The following is a 26,592-nucleotide window of genomic DNA, read 5'->3' as shown; positions in this document are numbered from 1 at the left end:
GCTCGTAATTGTGACCTAGTTAAGAGGCATAGAAAGCTACAACTATAAATAATGGCTTGTTGAAAGCTTTCTGGTGTCAGACCCGAATATGCATGAATAAAAAAGACAAAGTGCACTGCGGTCTGAGCCAGTTTTTTTTTTTTACTCTTTTAAATGGGTCAATACCATATATTCTAATAAAGCTACAAAATGCCAGGATGTTTACACTCTGTGCTTGCTCAATGCACCTCGATACATGTCAGTTTTGGTTTATGACAAGCCAGAGCTAACGCTCTCGTAGGCAACCTAATGATAAGTAGGAGTTCTATTAGGGAAACAAACACAGGAGAGAGATTTCATTAAACCCTTGAGACAAATAACCACGTTCGCTCTTGCTCTTCACTGTAGTCTGCTGCGCTTTGTTGTATTAACATCACGCAGGGCTAATTTCATTTCTATCTGCACCATGAATGCAACAGCAGATGCAACAGTTTGCCAATAACACACCCTCCAGTGACTCTAGAGAACAAACTAAGAGGATTCAGTCAGGTGGAATCGACATCTAATGAATTCATTAAATCAATTAGCGATCGGTGGAGAGGAAACATGAGGAGATGAAAGGTGAGAAGGGGAATGAACTGAGTACCTGTCTTTGAAGAAACGTCGGAAGCCAAATGCAATGAGCTTCAGGACAGCTTCCAGCACAAAGGTGCTGGTGAAGAAATAATTACAGTACTTGAGTGCGATCTCCAGAGACTGGGGGGAAAGGAAACATACAGACGCAGAGGAAGCCAGAGAGACAGAGGAAGAGAATAAAAGAGGTGTGAATGATTAGAAGACTTTCACCTCGGGTTCATAGAGTCAGCCAAACCAGTCATTTTTACATTAGCCATATAACAATATCAAGTATTCTATGAATGTTCAGGTAAAGCTTAATAATTTGAGACAAGCTGCATGCATTAATTTTTAGAGCAGAGTTTCTCGAATTCATGGACCCCCAGGGTGTCAAATCGCCAGAGGGACTGTGGGAAACTTCTGAATTGTGAATAAAAAAAGTCTCACAGAAATCACGGATGCAAAGTGATATACAGCCAAATCAGCAATGATGGCTGTATAAATACACTCCTGTGAAAAAGAAAGGACACCCTATTGATTTCCATGGTTTTCCGTATCAGAACATAATAAAACAATCATCTGGTCCTTGGCAGGTCTTAAAAAAACACATCAGATATCAAACCATGTCATTTTTTATTCAACTAAATCAAGGCCAAAATGGAAAAGCCATGGGTGACAAATAAGGACACCCTTACAGTTAACATACGAAATAAGACGCTAAATAATGTTCAGACACTGCTATTTAAATATCAGCAACTGTTAGCACCTCTATAAAAGCAGCAGTTTTGGATCCTTCAGGTGTGTGTTGCCAAACAATGCCAAAGAAAAAACGAAGAAAAAAAAAACATCAGCAATGATCTTAGAGAAGCAATCGTTACTGCCATCAACCTGGGAAGGGTAATATGGCCATTTGCAAACACCTCGAAGTCCATCATTCCACAGTGAGGAAGATTATTCACAAGTGGAAGACCAGAACGATGTGAGAGACTGATGAAGTCATACAGAAAATGATTACTTCAAGTTATTGCTGATAAAAGTGGATCTACAGGTAACTGAATCATAGGGTGTCCTTATAGTTTGTGAACAATTGCTTTTCCTTATTGGCTTTATTGTTGCATTTATTATATTATATTGACACGGTATGATATTTCATGTGATGTTCATCTGAGATTTCTTTCTCCAAATTTTAAGACATGCTAAGTACCAGATGACATGTTTTTATGTCTGTATTAGATACAGAAATCCATGGAAGTCAAATAGGGTGTACTTTCTTTTTCACTTGACTGTATATATACACACACGCTCAAACTATTTGAAAAAAAATTGGGGTCAGTAAGAATTCTTTTAAAAATAAATTTCTACTTTAAATTAACAGGGATGAATTAAACTGATGAAAAGTGACAGTAAAGATGTAATTTTTTTTATTCAATTTCCAATAGTGTTCTTTTTAACTATTAATCAAAGAATCCTAAAAAAGTGTCACAGTCTCCACAAAAAAATATTAAGCAGCACGGCTGTTTTCATCGCTAATAATAATAAATGTTTTTTGATCACCATGTTTCTTACCAACCATTTTCTTACCGAACTTATACTATACAGAAGTCAAACTGACTTATAGTTGAAAGTTTGAGAAACCCTGTATTAGAGAGTGAAGTCTACATTTGATCTTACATGAGGCTGGCTGTAGTGCTCCAGAGACATAGTCACAACGTTTACACAGATGATGAAGGTGATGAAGATGTCCAGGTAGTGGCTGGTGCACAGGGTGTGGATCATCAGTCGCACGTGACTGTAACTGGCATAGTAGGGCAACTTCTGGGCCTCTGAGTGAAACAAACAGATCAGTTTAGAATGAGCACATTTTGACAACAAATATATAAAGCTGAAGTGTGTAAAGTTCAATTGAATTCAAGTTTATTTGTATGGCGCTTTTTACAATACAAATCATTACAAAGCAACTTTACAGAAAATTAAGTTTCTACAATATTTAGTAGTAGCTTATAAGTGGTGACTGTCAGATTATGTGCATATGACAGGAATTTTCAGAAAAATCAATACAAGACGTAGTCAACCAGACGATGAACATTATTAACAGCAATTATTATATGATGCAATCACAATATTTGTTAGTTCTGTTTGTTGTTTCAGGGTTAGCATCATCTGGGGTCCTCTGTTGGCATCATCTCTAAAGTCAACAAATAGAATCCAAACAGGTTTCATTAACACTACAATAACACTCAAACACATAGTCCCTCCCCTAAACTCATTCCACTGGTTCAGCCAATGTTGCTACACTGCGAGGCTCAAACTAAAAGGTTTGTTTGATAGAGCTACAGAGCCACACTTCACACTTTTGAACACACTTTATTGCCAAGTGTGTTCATACGCAAGGAATTTGTCAGCTTCTGGTAAAGAAAATACAAACAAAGTGCAGACATACATAAAGTTAGACAATAAAGTAATAATAAAAAGTAATAAAACAGAAAAAGGAAAAGGAAAAATATCCATAGACAGAACTGTGAATGTGCATAAGTGCTATTGACAGATGAAGGTTTATTAAGTTATTTACAGATGTGTAGTACTGAGGTGTTATGTGTTATTCAGGTGTGATATGGCCTGGGGGATAAACTATTCTTGTGTCTGACTGTTTTGGTTCATAGCGCCCTGTAGCAGCGGCCAGAGGGCAACAGCTCAAAGAGAGAGTGGGCTGGGGTCTAGAGTGATTTTCTTAGCCCTTTTCCTCACTCTGTTGATATAAAGATCTTGGATGTTGGGTAAAGGGGCACTGATAATCCTCTCAGCAGTCCTGACTGTCAGTTGCAGTCTTCTGATGTCTGTTTTGGTAGCTGAACTAAACCAAACAGTTACAGATGAACACAGTTTTAGCAACTCCTGTGGCAGGTTGAACTTCCTCAGCTGGCGGAGAAAATACACCCTCAACTGTGATGATGCTATTTAAAGCCAAACTGAAGTCAACAGATAAGATCCTTGGGTAATTCCCAGTTTTGTCAAGATGTTGCAGGATGTAATGCAGTCCCATGTTGACTGCATCACCCACAGGCCTGTTTGCTCTGTAGGCAAACTGGAGAGAATCCAGCAAGGGTCCAGTGATGTCCTTCAGGTAGGCCAGGACCAGTCGCTCAAATGTCTTCATGACCACAGACGTGAGAGTGACAGGTCATAAGTCCAGTGATTTTGTGGTTTTTTGGGAATCAGATTGATGGTGGAGCGTTGGAAGCAGCAGGGAATTTCACTCAGTGCCAGTGATTTGTTGAAGACCTGTATGAAGTCAAGAAACACCATCTAGGCCTGAAGCTTTCTTAGATTTCTGCTTCCTATAGACCCATCCTATAGAGGTGAATGTGTGAAGGGCAGATCAGACTGAGTGCTGGGTGTCAGTCTGGTCATTTTCAAATCATCAGTAAAACACATTCAGATCATTAGCCAGTTGTTAATTCTCCACAGACTGTGGGGTTGGTGATTTGTAAAGGGTGTTGTTCTTCAGACCAGTCCATACTGACGCCAGATTGTTGGCTGAAAACTGTTTTCTCAGGTTTTCAGAGAAGTTCTTTTTAGCCACTCTGATGTCCTATGTTAGCCTGTTCCTGGCCTGGTTATACAAGATTTTATCCCCATTTCTGTAACCATCCTCTTTGATGTGATGAAGCTGTTTGAGTTTCCCTGTAAACCATGGTTTATCTTTATTGAATGTTAAGAATGTCCTTGTGGGGATGCATGTGTCCTCACAGAAACTGATATATGAAGTCTCAATGAGCTCGTCCAGATCGTGGCAGCAGCTTCAAAAACACTCCAATCAGTGAGGTCGAAACAGGCTTGTAAATTCCGCTTTGCTTTTTAATTAGACCACCTTTAAACAGCCCTTCATGCAGGTTTAGCTGATTTCAGTTTCTCCCTGTAGGTCAGTGTAAGATGACCCAAACAGTGATCAGAGAGCCCCAAAGCTGCCTGTGGAACAGAATGATATGCATCCTTAATTGTTGTGTAACAGTGATCCAATATGTTACAGTCTCTGGTGGGAAATGTAACGTGCTGACTGTATTTTGGCAGTTCACGGGAGAGATTTGCTTTGTTAAAATCTCTACTAATAATTAAAAGAGAGTCTGGGTACCATTGTTCCATTTCAGTTATATGTTCGGCCAGCTGTTGCATCGCAGCGCTCACGCACACATCCCGAGGCATGTACACATTCACGAATATGAAAGAGCAAAACTCCCATGGAGAACAGAACGGTTTACAGTTTATGAAGAGCACCTCTAAATTAGGAGAGTCTTCTTCAGAGTTGTTACATCTGAACACCAACCTTCATTTATGTAAAAACATAGTCTACCAATTCTCGATCCTGCTTCCCTGTTTACTCCACAATGGGATCTGTTCTGAACAGCTGGTAGCCTGGCAGGAGAAGCGCATTGTTTGGAATTTCTTTACTCAGCCAGGTTTCAGTGAAGCACAATACAGCAGATTTTGAAAAGTCCTTGTTTGTGCAGGTGAGGAGAAGTAGTTCATCCGTTTGGTTTGGAAGGAAATGTATTGACTAGGACCGCTGCCCCTCTGACCAAAACATCCAACAAAGCATCTGAATAATCAAAAACCAGAAAGAAATTGTCTGGTGTGTGTTGTCTTATGTCCAGTAGTTTGTTTCTGGTAAAACTTATAGTAAGACAAAGACTAAACACAGAACAAAAAAATGGGAGCAGTCCACATCACGGCAGCAATACTCGGCACCATCTTAAAACATAATATCATCACACTTCTCTGAAAATCAACCTTATTTTGGATTACTTACAATTATCTCTGCATATTAGATTGGGACAAGAGAATATTGTACTATAAAAATGATCTACAGTGACGAAAAGGCTACTCTCTGGTCCGTAAACTAGATTTGTTTTCTTCAGAGGAAAGAAGCATTACTGAACACACCTGTGTGGTATTTCCATCTGGTTTATGTTATTATGAGATGTCTGAAGAATTAAACTGTTTGTTCAGCATATTATGTGCAAATCGATTAATCTATATTCATTTATACTCCTTTTCTTTTCCTTCCCTCTCTTTCCCCTTTCCTTAATAGATTTCATTCTCCTCTCCGTGGAACTGTTTTGTTCCTAAAAAGAGGGTCTCAAACAAAAAGACCATATTAAATTGAAAAAGAGGTGGTGTTGTCCATTGTTATTACTCTTTTATTGGCCAAACCCATTTCCACGACACATGCTTTCAGCCTCTCCACTCTTTTTCCTCTTTCTTACTCCGTCTCTTTTTCTCCATGCGTCTCAGTCGCTTCTCCTCTCTCCTTTTGGCCTCCTCCACTTCCTGGTGCTGTCGGCACTTGTGGAAGTTCTCCACCACCACTCCAACAAACATGTTCAGCACGAAGAAACTGACGATCAGGAGAAAGGAGATGAAGTACAGCAGCATCCAGGGGTTGTTATTGGTTATTGGCTGAAAATAAAGAAACAGAAAGAATGGTGAATGAAAGAGTTAGGAACAAACACTTGATATACACTTGATTTTCTGAAGAAAATGTGAATGGCGACTGCCTTTAGGCATTATTTCAGGCATAATTAACTTCCCTAGCACAAACCAGGCAGGAAGAGTTATTCCTCAAGGTGTGGATAGAACAATGAGGAACGATAATAACAGTGCTTTTCTTCAGAAATACTACTAAAACAACACAAGAAACTGTTCAGAACAGGGAACTGCCTGAAATTGAATTTAACAAGATAATCAACACAGCCTTGTGTAATGCAGACACTCATAAGCTTGGGAAATTGGTCAAATTATGGTGAAGTGAACTTGGGTGCAGCTTTTACTTGGTTGCTTAGCAGCAGTGTGGAGTGAAACAAAGATGTCAAAGTCTAAATGAGCTCATTGTAAAACATGGGATGAGAAAGCACACGGTACTCTGCACATTTCCATCTGCTTTCACACACAGATGATGTCCTGCAGTGAACTCTGGTGGGACAGAGACGATGCAGTGGGGAAATTACACATGCCATTTAATCCATGAGATTTTTTTTTTCCGCCCTGTGTTTGACTCCCTAGAGACGCTGGGCTCTTCCAGTGTGAGAGGGTCTGGCTGCAGGCCTACACTTAATCATTATGTGCTGGTCCCTAACTGATGCAAGCGTACCGCTTTCTGAATCGAGGACTCTTGAAAGTCATTGTTTTTAGCTTCAGAGCCAAAAGCCTGTTAGTATTCATGAAGCTGATTGTGTGTATTCAGGATTAAATATTCACTGTTGAGTGCTTATTCCTTAAAGCTCTTTATTTTTGTTAAAAAAGAAACTGACTTTTGTTTTGCCCTGAGACCTTTTAACACTGAATAAGTATGAAAATAACAAATTCAGAAAATAAATTAAATTTTATACAAAGTTGTTAAAGCTTACTTTTAGTATCTTCGTTACAGGATATAGTTTTTAATAAAAGTACACTGCGAAAACCTGAACTGGCTTTTATGAAAGTGAAAGTCGTGACATTTTGCCAAGTATGGTAACCTATACTCGGAATTTGTGCTCTGCATTTAACCCATCCAAGTGCACACACACAGCAGTGAGAAGTGAACACACCATGAACACACACCAGTGGGCAGCTATAGATCCAGCGCCCGAGGAGCAACTGAGGGTTCAGTGCCTCGCTCAAAAGCACTTCAGCCATTGGTATTGAGAGTGGAAGAGAGCGCTGTTCATTCACTTCCCCCCACATACAACTCCTGCCAGTACCGAGACTCTAACCAGCGACCTTCTGGTAACTAGTCCAAGTCTCTAACCATTAGGCCAAAGCAACTTATAAATAATACATAATTTGATGTGCTTCTAGGGTTGTAGTACTTGAGTCCGGTCTTGTCGTCTCTTTGATCACTATGCTCTTGTCATATCTTTTCCTCTATTCTTTAAAGAATTTTCTGTTTTTTAGATTTTCATCTAACATGTGATCCTGCCCCACAAAACCAGTCATAAGGGTAAATCTTTTGAAAATGATATTTATACATTGTCTCAAAGCGGAATAAATATCTTTCATTGATGTATGGTTTGTTAGGATGGGATAACATTTGGCTGAGATACAACTATTTGAAAATCTGGAATCTGAGAGTGCAAAAAAAAAAAAACAAATAAAATAAAATATATTTTAAAATATTGAGAAAATCACCTTTAACAAAGGCAAAATGAAATTTTTAGCAATGCATATTACAAATAAAAAAAAAATAAAGTTTTGATATACTGTATTTATGGAAGGAAATTTACGAAATATCTTCATGGGACATGATTTTTACTGAATATCCTAATGATTTTTGGCATAAAAGAAAAATCTATAATTTTGACCCATACAATATAAACATGCTACTTATGACTGGTTTTTGGTCCAGCGTCAGATATTTATTTTACCTTAATTTAAATTCTTTAAAGCTTAGACTTCTTTATTTCATAATATATGTGTGATTATATTTGTGTGGCTATTTGTACTTTAAAAAGTCTGTATAAAAGTGCCTGCTTGGGGTTAACACTATACTAGAGGACTGACAGTGATGGTTCATTGTGATACAATTATGCAAATGTATTACAACATCCATATGACATTGAAAGAGCACAATTTATATTCACCAGGTTAGTATTAACAGAATGAACATGTTACATGAAGTGGATTACCTGCTGGTCCACTGCCACTGCGTCCAAACCATGATACATGATGTTGACCCAGCCGTCCTTTGATGCCAGCACAAACAGGGACATCAGAGCCTGTAAAACATAAACACACGTTCATACAAGCACAAGCAAGGACACACAGAAGTATAGAGATGGTAGAAAGACAAGCAGGACAAACAAAGATAGATGGGGTTGAACAGACAAATATGCTGCAAGGACAGATAGACAACCAGATGTGATGTAAAGAAGAGGTCAATCTGGTACAGATGCACACAAATAAAGGTACATTAAACAAAGCAACAAATTGAGTTGCCCAGTATTTGGTATTTTGTGAATCTGTCATGTAATTTGATAAGCCCAGTCAGAGAACAAACTAACCTGGCCCAAATTGTCAAAGTTGTACTTGTGATGGACCCACTTATAATTGGCCAAGATGCAGTCAGACTTGTTGGTGACGTTTTTGACATCCAGGCCCAAGCAGTAGTAGAACTTGCCTTTGAAAAGCTGTGAAGGCAAAATAAATGGCACACACTTCATGTCATTCAACGCCACACTACTCAAGCATCTCTTTAATAAAACTGTCAGAGCAGAGGATATTTGAAAGAAAAAGGTTGTTATGAAAGAAGGCCAGGACAGAATAAGAAAACATGTTCTATGAAGAAAAGAACAAGATGCAGGCACTGAAAAGGAATAATATGAACACAAAATAAAAAGAAACTGAAAGCAATGGTGATGAAGAGAGAAAGGGTATGACAGTGATATTAAGCACAAAAACTGGAGAAAAAAAGACAAAAGGCTAATAATAAAAAATAAAATGTCAAATATTAAAACAAAAATAATTTGAATTTAAATGAACAGAACAGTACTATTGTGAAATACTGTTTAAATTAAAACAAGGTTTTCTATTTGAATATAGTTTAAAATGTAATTTATTCCTGTGATGGCAAAACTGAATTTTGACCAGCCATTACTCCAGTCTTCAGTGTCACATGATCTTAAAGAAATCAATCAATCAATCATACATACATACATACATACATATATATATATATATATATATATATATATATATATATATATATATATATATATATATATATATATATATACGAACACACACACACACACATTTATGTAACGCTTTTGTCCTCCGAAGCATTTACAATCCTATTGAGGGTCTCTTCTCACCACCATCATATACACAGCCTTTTTAAACTAAATTTTGACATACAAATGGTAACCTTCTGCCACAGGTTTTAGTCTCTGTATATTTTGCCAATAATAATAACACCTCAATTTTCCAAAGATTCACATATTTATCAAAGATTCCTTTTAAAAAGTTGCTTTCGAAATGCTCCTCTGAAACATCAGCGGTAGCACACTGTCTCTGACAAAATGTTTCAGAGAGCATCTAGTTCTTTACCTGGACTCCCAGGATGCCAAAGATGATAAAAAAGGCACAACAGATGAGAACTATGTTTCCTATAGGCTTCAGAGAGGTGATCAGAGTCTCCACAACCAGTTTGAGGCCAGGAGCTCGACTGATAACCCTGTCAGAAGAGGGAAAAAAGCATTTAGCAGAGTTAGAAACCAAGCACATGTCAGGCAATGCCACATGAACGCTTGCATTTTTTTTTTATGTACCTGAGGGGGCGCAGTGTGCGTAGAAGCCTGAGAACTCTGAGCACCCCCAGGATCTTAGCCCCGCCCGCCATCGACACAACAATGTCAATCAAAGACACAAACACCAGGAAACCATCCAAAATGTTCCAGCTGCTGCGCAAGTACGCCTGCTCTCCAAGATACAAACCCATAGACACCACCTACAATAAACAAAGAAACAACGTCTCAAATGGACAGCATAAAAAATTCAAGCAGTTCTGTAATGTATATCTTTGTTGTTCTGGTGTAAAACTTCATAGACTTTGTTCGGTTTTCTGGTGCTCTAATCTCATTCTGGTCACTTCTAGTGTGATTTTGCTTATATATCTTTGCTGGAATTGATCGAAACATTTATTGCAATGGAGAAACAGACAGCAAAGTCAGAGTTTGTGATCTCCAGGCAAGCTAAGCCAAGACTTCTAATTATAGCCCTAAAATAGTGCTTCCTGTAGAAGAGCTAATTTTACAACTCAACTGAGCTACTAAAATCTAAAATCTACCATTTTGTCAGAGGTGAGATGCAGATGTACTTAAGGGAGCTGCTGAAGGCTGAGAGATATGATATGGAGATTTTAAAAAACATTGTGGAAAAACAGCAAAAAATATGAAACTAAAATTGCAGTAAAAGTGACGAAAATACAAAATCCATTGAAGCTCCAAGGTGACCTGAGCCTTAGGCCTCCAAGGCAGGTTCTTGTGACACTAACAAGACGAGTGACAGGAAAGAAACACAGTACGCGCACACACTCGATCTGACGTCAGCATTTGCTAAGGTCTAAAGAGCGAGAACAAAGAGAGCAAGAAAACAGAGTTCTGTAGACAGAGAGAGTGATGTACTTTTAAGAAATGAGATGCTGTACTGCGACACATATCTGCTCTTTCTTGGGATCAATTTGGGCTGTATTAGTCTGACAGTTTCTTTACAATACTGCCATAGAAAGCCAATAATAAATCAGTGATCTATACCCGGCTAGTACAGTAATGTGACACTAAGGAGGTGCTTTTTGAGTGAGAGCAGATCTGCTTGCAGAACTCCTATTAGTGGAGCGTAGGTGGGCTGGGGACAGTAAAATCAGCCGCTGCCCCTCAGGCTATGTTATACCGGTAGGTATATTTTTGCTGTAGCTTGCAGAATCTGACTCCCCAAGGATAAACTGTAATTGTTGACTTTCTGGTCCTCGAGAGAAATGCGGAATCATTGTTTGACTTATGTCTCCCACTGCATCAACGCTTTTAGTAATGTCCACAGTAAAAGATACACTCTGCATAATCTTATATTAACTGTGTATAGGAGGTTGACAAGACATTTTAAACGGCAACAAATATATGAAAAACAAATCTCTCTCTCTCTCTCTCTCTCTCTCTCTCTCTATATATATATATACTCGTACAATGATTATACAGGGACAAAAAAAAGTATTATTATAAAATATATAAAATAATTACATTTAAAAAGGATTAATATCTTTGGTTTACACAGGACAAGCAGTTTGGAAAATGGGTGGATGAAAAAAATAAAAAAAATAAAATAAAATAAAGTAAAATAAAATAAAATATACTTGTAACTCTACATAAGACAAGCAGTTTGGAAAATGGATGAATGGATGGATGGATAATAAAATATATAATAAAAATAAATAAAAATACAAACAATACAAAAAAATTAAAATAATAATAAATACAATTAATACAAAAAAAATCATACAAATTTGCTTCAACACAATGGTCTGGTATAGTCTTACTATGTAATGTAGCGTTGCTTTTGACAGGTCTATTTCATGTTCGTTCCATTTCCTAATAATTGATTAAGTTACATAACTGATGACCTAAAAGTGCCATGCGTATACAGCAGAACAGATGGGTCAGCCTGCGAGATTGACTGCGTCTGAAAGGGGAAACTGGCTCTAATTAATATAATTGCTTAATTGCTTGCCACAAGAGAGCCAGCCAGCAAATGTAATACCCCACTCTCAAAAGGTCCAGAGGAGAAAGTGTGTGTGAAAACGAGTGAGAAAGAGTGAAAGGAAGATGATGAAATGAGAGATGGATTAGAGATACACACACACTGGTTCATGTACTGGAAAATATTTAGCTAATTACCCATTCAGAAGACCAGAGTCTTTAACAATGTCTCCAAATAATCTGAATGCATGTAATTTTGTTCAATATCTATCAAAATATAATATAATGATGCATTATGTAATATTCTTTCATACATAAAACTGAAAGATTTGGGATAAAAAAAAAGAAACGGCAACATTTCACACTATTTCTAGGTCACTGATCAATTATGCAAATTTTGACTCTGTACAGGCGATATGTTGCTGTAGTTTCCAATGAAGAACAGGAAGTACTTTGGAATATCACAAATTATGCTGGAGAACATTATTGGTTAGGTAAAAAAAAACAACAACAACAAAAAAACCTTTTATGCAGCATTTGCTAAAGCAAAACAAGGACAGGCAAATTAAATGTTAAAACATCATGAAATGGATGTTCATATTTAATTAAACTTTTCATTCAATTTTTAATGCTGATAATATAATTTGTAATGGAAAATTTGCATTGAAATAGAAAGGTGCAAAATAGAACCATTTTCACTGGTGTTTTATCTACCACACTGTATATTATATGCATAACTAAATGGATTATACTATACTCAAACCATTAAAACATGCAAGAAAAAATGTAGTAGATATATTCACAGCATCTGCAATTGCTATGAATACAATTACCATATTGATAATTTTCAACACATATCAGAGGCATGTCAGCACATACATGAAGGGGAAAAAAATCTTTACATGAGAGTCCTGAAATTAACACAACATATCATGCTGTGAATGTAAATGTTTACCTTGAGTGTCATCTCCCCCACAAATATGGCTGTGAAAATGTAATTGGACACGGTGAGGAAAAGCCTCTCCTGCAGAAAGGGACAGAAAAAAAGAGAGAGAAGAATTGTGGAAAAAGTAGAAAGGGAAAAGCTGGAATTTTGTGCTGTGAGAATATCTGCTTGTGGACAACATGGAAATTAATAACTAAAATAGGTTAAAAAACTGAATCAAAGGTCCATTGGCCTCAGTCTTACCAGGCTACCCTGAAGGATCTTGGGTCTCTCCAGAGCCACAGTGATGCAGTTTGAGAAGATGAAGGCCAGCACCACATAGTCAAACAGCTTATGGGCAATAATGGACTGGCACAACAACCTGAACCTGAAGAGGAAGGAGGAGGTCAGGAATAGAGATACTGTATATAGAGACCAACTTAAGCAGAAGTACATAGCTTTGTTCCAAAACCAAGTGAGCTGCCTTGCTGCCTAGATAGAAAGCATCCAAACCATCATGGAATCTCACAAGTGATTGATTTAGAACACAGGGTGTGGTTTCTGATGTTGTTAACAGCATAGTACTAAGCAATAAACACAAATGTTAAACATTTTGGATATCAATATTCAAAATATTAATGTTGTAATTTCCCTAATGGATTAATCAATACACTTAATAAATGTAAGACAGACCTTGTTATATAAAATACTTTTCAAAATCATCTTAGACTAACCAAGGCTCCATTTATTTGATACAAATACAGAAAAAAAACAGTATTATTCCAAAATATTATTATGATATCAATGACCTGTTTTCTATTTATTTGTTTTAATTATATTTTTCTTTCTGTGATGCGAAGCTGAATTTTCAGCATCATTGCTCCAGTCTCCAGTCACACGATCCTTTAGAAATCATTCAAATATACTGACTTGATGCTCAAGAAGTAACATTTCTTATTATAACTGTTGAAAATAGTTAAAATTTTTAATAAATAATGGAATCTGCAAAATAATGTTTTTAACTGCTGCCAAGCAGCAATAAAGAATCGACTACTTTCAATCAATCAACCATTCAATTAATTTAATTAATTAAATAATTCAGGTATCAAATCAGTGGCACTATATGACACAAGCTTACCTTTACCTGCTTCATTTCAACCTGTTCTTGGGCGTGGAGCAAATACTAATCTGTTTTGTGCTAAAATGAGGTCAGACTTCCAGCTGCACTTTCAAATTTTGCTTAGACTGACAACATTTGACTCTTATCTGACAAAGCCCATGAGTCGTTTTTAAAGTGTAAAAGGAACAGGAAGGTGCATGATTGCCAGCAGGGTTTGCTTACAATGAGGCTGTGTGAGACACAGCAGCACAAGTGCAAAAGCATTACTGTAGGGGATTGAGCGCAGTCTCGAGGGTACCCCTGGCCCGCGAGGGGCGATGGGGGTATGTGATGAGTGGGGCGGGGCCGAGAGACATGGCAACAGGAGCTTTGCTTTGTCCCGTCCAAGCATTAAGGTGCTACGTAGAACGGACACCTTCAAGGAAGCTTCAGGACCTCAGACCAGCTCTTTGCCTGTTACAGAGGCCGGCAGAAGGGGAATGCCATCTCTAAGCAAAGGATGGCCCACTGGATTGTGGATGCCATAACCCTGGCTTATCAGGCACAGGGTGTGCCCTGCCCGTTCAGGTTGCGAGCCCACTCAACTAGAAGTGTTGCATCCTCCTGGGCGCTGGCTCGTGGCACCTCGCTGACAGATATTGGTAGAGCTGTGGGCTGGGCGACCCCTAACACGTTCGCTAGGTTTTATAGCCTTCGTGTAGAACCGTTATCCACCTGTGTTCTCACCTCAAACAGGTAGTGGCACTGAGAGGCCCCGGTTAGTGTCGGCTTGCTTAAACTGCTCCAGAGTGTCTGTACTGTAGACCCTGTTGAGATCCTTTTTCACCCTAAGCAGCTGGACGCGGCGGAACGTCCAGCGCCAGGCCTTCATGATGAATCTGTGAGAACCTTGGAAGGCTGGGTTCCATATTGAGACCTAAGCGGTACTCGTATGTGTATAGTCCACGGTATAGCCTTAGAGCCCATGTTTCCCCGGCAGACTTCTGCCTTCCCAAGATGGTTTTAATCACCTAAAATTTCTCCATATACTCCTAAACGAATGCTATGTGTGTATTTGCCCCCGAGACCTCCTTCGGGAATTATGGGGCTTCCGCAGCGTCCCGGTTCCAAGTGGAACGGGTATGTTTTCCCAGTGTTATCCAATCTCACCCAGTGAGGTAGTACTTTGACAATGGTGAGTGGAACTACTTGTTCTGAGCCCCGGCCTACACCTAATAGGGGCACAGGCGGCTCGCACAGGGCACTGGAAGGGGCAGCACCCATGGCGCTTTGATAGGGATCCCATTTTCGTCAGTCACCGACGTGGCGTCGAGAGTGACCGACTGAAAGGGAATGTCTCAGTCACGTATGGTAACCCTCGTTCCCTGAATGAGGGAACGGAGACGCCACGTCCCGTCGCCCTGGTTGCTGTACCGCCGCTGAGCTGCAGGGTCTCTGACTTGGCTCCTCAGTGAAAACCTGGTATGCATTGCACCTGGTGCCTTCTTATACTCACGCTGTGATCAGCGGCAGCTGGATGCAATAATTGCATGCCAATGTGCATTGGCTCATTTAGTTTACACTCAAAGTAGATTGGTCTATTGAAGCGATATCCCATTTTTGTCGGTCACCGACGTGGCGTCTCCATTCCCTCCTTCAGGGAACGAGGGTTACCATAAGTAACTGAGACGTTTCTTATAATAACCCTTAAATATATATTTTTATTTATTTTTTTTATTGCTTTTTAAAAAAGTATTTATTTACTTTAATGTTGCACAATGTATCATTTCATTAATTCTAAGCCTTTACATCAATACAAAAACCCTTTTGGAAAACCCTGCAATAGGTGATTACTGTAAATATTGCACTCTCTGCTTTATTCAAGCTAATGAAACTACCAAGGCAAACAAAATAAGTTGGCTTCTCTAAAATGGCATTTATTTATTATTAGTGTCAAGTTTCGCTGCAAAGTCTCTTTGACCACATAAATGTTAAATGCCATTTGATTGGCTGTGAACATAATCACCCAAAGGCCGATCACACATGGCAGCCAAGAAACCAAAACTATGTTCCTGTTTTTCTACTTTTTTCTAAATAAAAATGAACTGAGAACTCACAGTTAGCATATAACACGTAAAACTATATATAAATTGTGTCTAAACAGGTCAATAGATCAAACCGCTTCCATCAGCTATTATAAATCATATTCATGACTGTTATGTATTGACACAGATGATGCAGGAGGTTAAGGGAATTACTTGTTTTGGGGAGAGAAGAGGAAGACGGACCAGTCTTCCCTGGTCTCACACCAGTCTGGTCTGTACACCTCTATCATCTTCTGGATCCGGAAACATAGACTCTGCCGACAGAAAAATATGTATTTAGTTGGCAGAAATGAGCACTAAGATTAATTCTGCAGTGTTCAGGGTGGGAGAACTTTCTTGGAAACACGTTTGATAGTTAAAGCAGTTATGAAACTGAGCTTTCCAATGTTTCAGTTCCCCTTGGAGCTGCCATGTTACCCTTAATTGCTTACAAAACAAGAGAGTCTGGCTGTAAATTAAAAACTGAAATCCTGCTGCCATCTGTTAGCATTCCTCCTCAACAGATAATAATTAGTCGATTTTCATTGTGTAGTAGATTGTATGTTCAGTTGGCTCTGCTTCAAGAAGATTTACAATGTGTGCAAACGCTGTTTTACAGGAGCCAATCTAACTTAAGATAATCCACACAAAAAATACCATTTAAAAGACAATTCTCATTTTCATCAAAAAATTTTTTTTTTCCAACATTTGAATCTCTATCTTCCATGGAACACCAATTTCTAAAGCTCCATAAATGACAGAAGTCTTCTGAAGCCACACTTTACTGTTGAAAAAGTTTGGGATCGTGTCAAATGTTTTTGAAACAAGTCTCCTATGCTCACCAAGGCTAAATTTATTTGGTCAGAAATACAGTCAAACACATTTATTGCATCCTGGCTGAACTGAACTATGGGCTCAAAAATAATATTTAATCATGACATGAGATGCATTGTGCCAGGTTTGATGGCAATCACATCAAATGGCAATAGTTGTCATAAGCAATTTCAATGTGGCAGTTTAAAGTCCCCATGAAATAAAAATTATTTTTAGGGCGGTATTAGCATCAATATGTTAGTCTTAAGGTTATTTTATAAGGCAGTGTACTCCAAAACAGTGACACAATTCTTATTTAGAAGATATAAGAATTACAATCTTGCAGTTCATTTCTTCCGCTAAAACGGCTCAACAAATTTTTTGATGTCACATCATACTTCATCTTCTCATCAAATCTTCTGACCAATCAAATGCTGTCTAAAATCTGGAGCACCCGCCTCCTGCACTATAACTATAGATGCTGAAGCGCCAGCTGAGATCAGTCCTGTACAGTGAATGCCTCGTAGTGTACAGTGTAGGTGATAGGGAATGATTCAGACAGTGTAATATGCTTTTGATTGGTGCAAATGAGGTCTGGTTTCACGCGAACCGCGGCAGCGCACACACTCTGATCCGACCTTTGGCTCCTGTCCAGAGATGCGATCGCAAGGAGCAGATCATATGCACAACTAAGTCATCATTTATTGAAAACTAAAACTACACAGCCTCAGCATGATTATGACCAATATTTTGTTTTATTAAGAGTTTCATATTGAATCTAGGGGATAATCTATTAGACTGTGGCTGTCAAATGCAGTTTTACTGAGCTTAACGTCTCTGGCCTGAGCAGATAAAAACAAAACGCTATTGGCTATTTTAAAAGGGGGGCATGGCTGCTCAATATGTCCCACCCTCTCTTCCTGTTTCAGTTTAAATTACGTCACCACACAGCATAACGCTGCTTGTTTCAAGTCACTTCAGGAGACCTTTAAATGTAATGAGATTTGAGAGCTGTTGTGGAAGGGATGATCAGTGAATACAAACTTACATTTTGGTCTGTGACTCACACAAAGCTATAGTATGGATATAGAAGACTTGGAATATGACATGAACTCAAATGATCTGCTTTTATGTTTTTTTTTTGTTTTTTTTTTTCACAAGGTTCAGCTAAATATCTACTGTACTTATGATTTCCACAGAAGAAAGTCAGTCATATGAGTTAGAAACACATTTAAGTATCCCTTGAAAAAAAATTTAGTGGACACTTACATAGTCCAGCTCATCGTCCAGATCCTCCCTGTCCTTGCGTGCATTGACCTGAGGGTAGACTTCATTGATGATTTGTGGTTGGACTGACGGTGTCTTCCCATTACAGTCCTGGTGCTCTCCAACGCTTCCCAGACCCCCAGAGAAGCTCTTCTTGCTTTGCCGGGGATGCAGAGGAGGCAAGGCCGGTCCAGGCACCTGCAGCAGCTCAGGAAGCTCCAGAGAGAGAGCCCGCCGTTCTCTGCATGGGACGAAGTGTCTGGAGAGCAGAGGCGGGTGCAGAGGAGGGGGCGGAGGAGACAGCAGGGACTCCTGCTCAGCGGGGTGAGAGTGAGGGCTACGGACCCTTAAACTGCCTCCGCCCCCCATCCCCAAGCATCTAGAGGATCGACCCAAGCTGTTCCAGCTTGACCTGCGACTCCATATTCCTGGCCGCGTGGGCCGTCCCCAGTTGTGGTACAGAGAGGCTCGTCCTGGACACTGAAACGATAGAATGCAAGCTGATTACAGACACTTCTAATGTGCATGGTTGTGAGACAGACTGACATATATTGTAAGTGCTGCAACAACTGCAATCAAACCATTTTGGAATCTGGCTGACCTGTAAAAAGATATGAAAACTGTTCTAAAAAGGGTGAGAAAATGTGCAAAAAAAAGTCCATCATCTTCCATCAAGCTATTTGGAGCATCGCTATGCACTGTACTAAGCTTTTGTGAGAACACATTTTAGAATTGTAACTCCAGACCGTGAGGACGATGAGCAAGCATGCATTTTACAGTTTACACATACACACACACACACACACACACACACACACACACACACACACACACACACGCACGCACGCACACACACACACACACACACACACACACACACACACAAACACACAAACATACACACACACACACACACACACACACACACACCCACACACACACACACACACACACACACACACACACACACACAAGGAAATCAAAGACGTTAGAAGATGAAAAAATTGATTGTATTATTAAATCAAATTACTAAATTACTAAATTTTGCCTTGCATTATTAACATTGTGCTTTTACTTCCCAAGGGAAATAGGTGGTAAACTTTTTATTAGAAAATTGATAGTTCTGGTCCTTTATTGTGATTGGCTGAGCTGTGTTCAAAGCTGTTGTAAATTACACTACAAACATACACCTTTCTTATAATGTCTGTGTGTTGCTTGGCAACCACTTTGTTGCAACCACAACCGTTTCTGAGGAACTACATTCTACAGCGAAGAATAATGTTTGTTTTAATATCATTACACTTTATTTGCTCTGTTTTATTTTATGAAACCTTAATACAGGGTAATTCAAATCTTGTAATTCAATGCGGTGCTAGATGCACCAAATGATTCAATGATTAACCAGTAAGATGAGTTACATTAAATAATATAAAAATGTATTTACTGAATGAGAAGTCACGCAAAGGAAAAGTTTGATAGTAAGAGCTTTATAAAAGGAAGGAGAATGAAACATTTATATCAGGGATCCTTAAATCTGGACCACGAGATCCACTTTCCTGCAGAGTTTATCTCTAACCCTAGTCAAACACACCTGAGCATGCTAATCAATGTTTTTGGGATCATTAGAAAATCACAGGCAGGTGACTTTGATCAGGGTTGGAGCCAAACTCTGAACCACATTGGCCCTCCGGGGCAAGATTTGAATAACCCTGCCTTAATACATATATGGAATAATGTGGAATAATAGTTTTCTAAAAGCAATAAGCCCCTCGAAGCTGTGGTTTAACAGTTAATATATAACAGCTAAGCTTCGCATCATGTCTAACAATGCCCCTTAGCTGTAATAAATTCACTGTAAACCATGGCTTTTTAAAATTTAAATTTCAATCATCACTCAGCATTATTTACCTGGCATAATTAATGTTGTGCTTCTACTGTCCACAGGAAGCTGATGGTAAACACCTTTAGTGGAATGAATACTGTACTGTTTTTCAAAGAGTTCAGGTCCAGGTGTTTAGATTGCAGTGGTGGGATGATGCTGTACAGTAAAGTTTCTCTCATTGCGTTAATCTGCTGTGACCTCCACAACCTAAAACCCAAAACCATCCCACATGATGCTCTAAAGTTTTGGGTGTTACATGACTTCTATTAGGGCTGTGCTAAAATATCAAAAGGCGATTTTCATGCGCATCTAGTCAGTCAAGGCGCTCCTAGTATATCTCCAGCATGTGCGTTCAGATCAGGATTGCCAGGTTTTCAAAACAAAACCCAATTGCTTCTTAAACTAGCTCAATCGCGTTTAATTTCGGGCGATAAAATACAATTTTTTTTGGTGGGGTTCCCTTGGTAAAATTCTAAACCTCACATTATTGGGATTGGGGTCGCTTCAACCCGCGGACATGAAAAACAACCGCAGACTTGGCAACACTGGTTGGACTTTACTACACAGAGCAGTAGTTCACTGACAATCTACACAAAATCGATTTCAAAATCGCAGGCAATTCATTGCTGATTTTGAAAGCGATTTTGTGTAGCTTGTACGTGAACTACGGCTCTGTGTAGCAGAGCTTGAAAATGAAAAAAAAAATTAAATCGGTTCACTCCGAGCAGAATCGATATTTTAAAGTTTCTGTTCTGCGTTCCTCTGATATTATTACCGTTCCGAAACCGGTTCGGGTGGAAGAAATACCGGTTAATAATGTTATTTTTAAAAAACAATATTATTTGCCTAAGAATAATAATAATATAATAATAATAAAGTATAGCATTTTCTTTACTCAAAAAGAAAAGGAAAAAATAGAGATCTAACGCTTAGTCACAGCCAATAGTGTACAGCATCATCATCTCTAGATTTTGGCCAAATGTAAGCTACTTATAAAAAAAAATAAAAAAATAAAAAAAATCTATCAACACTTTAAAGACAAAGTATTTTTAAGATATTTAAAAATGTTTGCTGCATTGTTAAAAGAAAGAAAAACATTATAAGATTGCGTTTTGAGAGTAAAAAAAGTAGAAAGAAAAGTTGCGGCTCACGTCGCATTTTATTTACTTCCGAAATAAAAAAGGCTAAAATGCCTGTAGTCTAAAGCAAAATGTTTAAAAACATTATAAAACAGTTATTAGTTTAGGCTATAAAAACGTCAATCCAAAAACAAATTAATCTAAGGTGAAGCTGATGCCTACCTCTCTCTTTCGGCACGAATCCAAATGTTTCCATGTTCCCGACGTATCTGGATGCTATTTAATATAAAGAATATAGAATAATAGTAAATGTATAATAAGTAACACTGTATATGCGTCTGAAAGTTGGACTCCAAATTTCATTATAAGAATTATTTTGAGGTTAATAAAGCAAATGAAAACTGTTCAGCTTCCGGGAAATTTGAGAAGATCCGCTAGGCTATTTTAGTTCCCCTCACTCAACAACAAAATAATTTCAATTAACAGTATTTAGAAAAGAACAAGAATTAAAAATATAAGAAGCTATAGCAATATTAACGAAAAAATAAACCTAATTAATTTAGGCTAAAACGAAACTGAATCCAGCGGGTCTCTCATTCAACACAAAATCAAAGTTTCCGTATTCGCGATGTATTTGAATGACAAATGATTATACAAAATAGCCTAGTGTTTATTATAGCCTAATGTTTGTAAACATTTTGTGTCTGCATTGTCTATTTCTGAATGAAATATATATTTTTTCTCTCTAAAAAACGTATAGGCTATACAAGTTTTTTCTCTCTCTCTCTCTCTCTCTCTCTCTCTCTATATATATATATACATATATATATACATATATATATATATATATATATAAGCGTAGCATATTTTAACCATCCAGCAAACCTTTTTAAATATTTTGATAATTACTGAAAATAAATAAATGACTTTTTAAACCGTTTAACTGATTATTAATCGGTCAAAATTAGCTGATACAGTTTGCTGCATTCATGCACACTCAGAAACCAGTGACTGTGAACGAATCAGCAGAGCTTGTACGAGCTTTTGTCATCGCTGAATCTTTCTCAGACGTTTCCAAATGTCGAAATTGGTTAGCGCATTTATCTGTGCATGATGATGTCCAATGCCCCCGGCGAGCGGAGCTTCTCAAAGTTGGGAATAATCAAAGGAGAGCTGCGGTCCTCAGTTGGGCAGGAAAGGCATGCTGGTGCTTGTGTGTCGAATGCACATGCACCAACGCCGAGAAAAAAAGGCCCTTTTTGCACTGCGTCATCAGGCCTAATTTGGTCTTAATCCGGCCCTAAAGGCGGTTCATTGTCATTGAGACTCTCTTATGATGAGTTCACAGCTGAGCGGACATTTCACTCGTTGGGCTTCAGCGTCATATTTGCATATGCTGGAGTTTACTGGAATTCGTGATTGGTTTACACCAAATTTCAAATATTAAATGGAATGATAAAATAACGTTATTAACCGGTTATCGGCCATTTCAAATTTTCGATTCTGTTCGGAACTATAAAATTTGATTTAGTTTCTGTTTCCATTCCTGTCAAAATTTGTTTTCGTTTTCGTTCCTTGAACCGGTTCAGAGCCCTGCTGTGTAGTAAATGCTGCTCTACCTGAACCAGTGTTGCCAAGTCCGCGGTTGTTTTTCATGTCTGCAGGTTAAAGTTACCCCAATCCCAATAACGTGATATTTAGCCCCTAAAATGCGAATTTTACCAAGGCAGCCCTGCCAAAAAACGTGCATTTTAACCCCAGGATGCAATTTTTATCGGGGAACACCCTGGAAATGCGATTGGGAAAACTTGGCAACCCTGATCTGAACACACATGCTGGAGATATACAACTAATTACAGGAGCGCCTTAACTGATGAGATGTGCATGAAAATCGAATTCTATTTTTTGCACAGCCCTAATTTATATAATTTCTGGTGAATCTGACTAAAATAACAGACAGCGCATACAAATAAGCCACGCTTTCTACTCATTCTTAGTGAATCCCCCCTCACTGTCTAGAACTCTTATAAAAAGCCAACCTCCTCACAAAGGCTGTTATTATTTAAACCATTGTAAAAATAATTATGTAGTTTATAAGTTGCTCTCAGCTCTTCGAGTGCCTGCTCAACGACCCTCTGTGTGTATGCTAATATCGTACAAGCTAGATGAGTACATACGGCTCTCTAAGTGCTGAATAAGTGTCTTATTAATGGTTTGCAAAATGCTAATACATGCAGAGCTGATGGATAATTATTGTGTTCTTTGCGCTTTTTTGAGAGAGTTTGGATTGCTGGAGCGATATGATATAGCTGCCCTCTCGGTGAGTAAGACCTTGTAATGAATGGCAGGTTGACTGCAGCATGCCCAATAGCTCACCAGCACCGTCTGCTCCAGACTAGCCATGCCCAGAGAGCTCACGCTGCTTTTGCGGGAACCCAGGGCAAAGCTCAGCCTTTCAGATGGGTACAGGCCCCTGGCGTTGGGTGCAGGTGCCAAATCCAGATGCCCATTAGGGGTCAAAGTGGAAATCTTGGGATCTGCACAAACACACATGCCAAGACTGATTAGATCACAAACACATCAGAAGGACTCAAGCCATGAGCAACTCTAGCTGGCTTATCGCAAAGCACAGTAATTCAAAAACAATTTGTTTTGTGTTTGTGGTGCGGAATTAAGAAGTATATTCCACTAAGCCTATTAAAGTTTCAAGCTTGCATGATTTCTGGTATTTCTAAAGCCTCCTCTCATGCCAGGCGACACTCGTGGGAGTTTGCAAGTTTGTCTTCTGTCTGTGGAGAGTATCAGCGTGTACATGCATTATTCATAACATCATGTCCTTAGATCTCACAGCGCCATGATTTTTTTTCAGTTTTTGACCAGATATTAATGAGACGTTTCAATGCATTGCTTTCAGTTACTCATTTTTGAAACAGTTTAGGATATTATATGATTTCAGCATTTTGTCACAGTAACTAGTCTATCTGTGGGGTCAGTAAGATTTTGAAAATGCTTATTTAAAGACATATCTTATGCTCACCAAGCATCATTTTTTAAAATAAAAAATAAGGGTAACACTTTGGAATACTGTTTCTTACTACACAACTAATAAGGAATTATTGAAGAACTAACAGGTGATTATTCATTAACACTTAACTCACTACTGTTAACTAGTAAGAAAGATGTTAACTATTTAGTATGTAATATAATTTTATGATTGTGTTAAGTGTTAAATGAAATATGGATTTTGTTTGCTTCTAAATGTTTAACTTTTGATTATAAAATGTTTGTTAAATTAGTTAAAATGTGGGCAGTATACATGTTAAAATGGAATAAAAAATGCTGTATTAAGAAATGTTCTCATCTGAAATAAACAGATGAGAGTATTTTACAAAGTTTATGATTACTTTTATAGGTTTTTTTATAGTCAGAATGATGTAGTTTATTATTATTTACTAATAGGTTCACTTTAGAATTCTGTAAGTCCTGCAAAATTATCTGATAATTCTTTATTAATTACTAATGGGTTCTCAACATTTTCACTTTAGAATAGGCCTAATGTTTCAGGTTCAAAATAAGTCCTGCAGAATTATTTGATCATTAATTATTAATTACTAATGGGTTCCCTGTGTTTTCACTTTAGAATACTGTTTCATTTTCTTAGTAATTCTTCGGGAATTATCTGATAATTCTTTATTAATTACTAATGGGTTCCCAATATTTTTTTTTACTTTAGAATAGGCCTAATGTTTCAGGTTCAAAATAAGTCCTGCATAATTATTTTATAATTCTTTATTAATTACAAATTGGATACCTGTATTTTCACTTTTCCTCAGGCTTTGCCTTACATACAGAAATTGAATTAATGGTAATGTGGTATATGCTGAGGAGGCACACATACAGTACTGTATATAAAATATAAAAACTAAGGTAATTATCGCAAGGCACTGGAGTCGTGGTGGGGTTCTTATTGAAAGCTGATTTCTTACAAAACACACTCACAAAACAATTTACTACACAGGCAAAAGCTCTATAAAATGTATTGCATTTATTAATATTGCATTTTCATACTACTACTATTATTGCTAATAACTTTGGTCACACTTTATTTAAGGGTCCAATTCTCACTATCAACTAACCATTAACTATGACTTTTGCCTCAATTAACTCCTTATTTGCTGCTTATTAATAGTTTATAAGGTAGTTGTTAAGTTTAGGGTATTGGGTAGGATTATGGATGTTATGCATTATATGTACTTTATAAGCACTAATAAACAGCCAATATGTTAATAAAAGACATGCTAATAAGCAACTAGTTATTAGTGTGAATTGGACCCTATACTAAAGTGTTACCATAACTTTTATATGAAAGGGTCACAATTCAATGAAATTGTGTAAAACTGTTCATTAGTAGTTACTTCATAGTTATTTTTCTTGAACCCTAACTAGTAGATAATTAATAGTAGTTCTTCAGGATGTATGACAGAATACATTAGTTATTGATTAGCTAACTGTTACTTAACACAATCATAAAATTATATTACATACTGATTAGTTAACACATCTTCCTTAGTAGTTAACAGTAGTGAGTTAAGTGTTAATGAAAAATCACCTGTTAGTTTTTCAATAATTCCTTATTAGTTATGTAGTAAGTAAGAAACAGTATTCCAAAGTGTTACCAAAATAAGTATTATTTTGAAATGATTACAATTTAAAATAGCTGTTTTCTATTTTAAAATGTAATTTATTCCTGCCATGACAAAGCTGATTTTTCAGCAGCCATTACTTCAGGCTTCAGTGTCACATGATCCTTCAGAAACACTACGAACATGCTGATTCGGTGCTTAATTAAAAAAACAAAATATTATAAGAAATTTTGAAAACAGTTGTTCTGCTTATAATATTGAGGAAATTGTGATTTAAAATTTTTAATTGAAAAATAACAGCATTTATTTGTAAAAGAAAACATTATAAATGTATTTACTATCACTTCTGATCAACTTAAGACATAAAATATGGGCGTTAAATACAGTAATAATTTCTTAAATAATAATAATAATAATAATTTTCTTAAAAATAAAAATCTTAATGACCCCAAACTTGATAACGATAAATGACGAGTTTTAACTAATTAAAATAATTGACATAACACATCATTTACATCTGGACTTATCATTGATAAAACCTTCACCTTCAAAATTATTTTAAAAAGTCAAAATACAGAAAAGCTTACTTTATGAATGTTAACATGTAGCTGACCATAGCAACCTTTTTTTCTTTCAGATAATCTGAAAAGGAGCTCAGAACATGACACAGAGTTTCTGCTTAGAATGAACCAAAAAAAAAAAAAAGAACAGAACAGAAGGTTCAGAAGAAAAGGGGAAAAAAACACAGCTGTGCTGAACACTTCCTTAGTTAGTCCACAGCTCAGTACCTGACAGTTGGAGTGAATCCTTTTTCTCAGTTTCTTCTAAGTTACAAGAGGATCTGTCATCATCAGAATAGGAACGGTTAGCATCACCCTGTCACAGACAAAAAACCATGTACACAAGGTCAAAATAACACAAGATAGCTTGAGTTACATTCACATGGCACAGAGATTCCACTCTTAAAGTCAGTTTGGCTTTCACTCAT

At 37.6% G+C, this 26,592-nt stretch overlaps 1 protein-coding gene across 1 annotated transcript in view; it reads right to left on the bottom strand.

Annotated features, from left to right (window-relative positions):
• cacna1ia (calcium voltage-gated channel subunit alpha1 Ia) overlaps positions 1-26,592 on the bottom strand; it is a 163,981-nt gene that overhangs the window by 29,798 nt on the left and 107,591 nt on the right. The window contains exons 14-26 of the mRNA XM_059537517.1: positions 26,393-26,480; positions 23,338-23,498; positions 18,004-18,480; positions 16,096-16,196; positions 13,003-13,126; positions 12,769-12,837; positions 9,894-10,072; positions 9,673-9,799; positions 8,628-8,753; positions 8,253-8,342; positions 5,856-6,048; positions 2,266-2,417; positions 626-735 (exon numbers count right to left, since the gene is read on the bottom strand). Of these exons, the coding sequence (XP_059393500.1) occupies positions 626-735; positions 2,266-2,417; positions 5,856-6,048; positions 8,253-8,342; positions 8,628-8,753; positions 9,673-9,799; positions 9,894-10,072; positions 12,769-12,837; positions 13,003-13,126; positions 16,096-16,196; positions 18,004-18,480; positions 23,338-23,498; positions 26,393-26,480 (1,997 nt within the window). The remainder of the gene's footprint in view (positions 1-625; positions 736-2,265; positions 2,418-5,855; positions 6,049-8,252; positions 8,343-8,627; positions 8,754-9,672; positions 9,800-9,893; positions 10,073-12,768; positions 12,838-13,002; positions 13,127-16,095; positions 16,197-18,003; positions 18,481-23,337; positions 23,499-26,392; positions 26,481-26,592) is intronic.

This window comes from Carassius carassius, chromosome 1, assembly GCF_963082965.1.
Source record: "Carassius carassius chromosome 1, fCarCar2.1, whole genome shotgun sequence".
Classification (NCBI taxonomy): Eukaryota; Metazoa; Chordata; class Actinopteri; order Cypriniformes; family Cyprinidae; genus Carassius; species Carassius carassius.
Note: the sequence above shows the minus strand (reverse complement) of the source record. Positions and strands in the feature narration are given on the sequence as shown.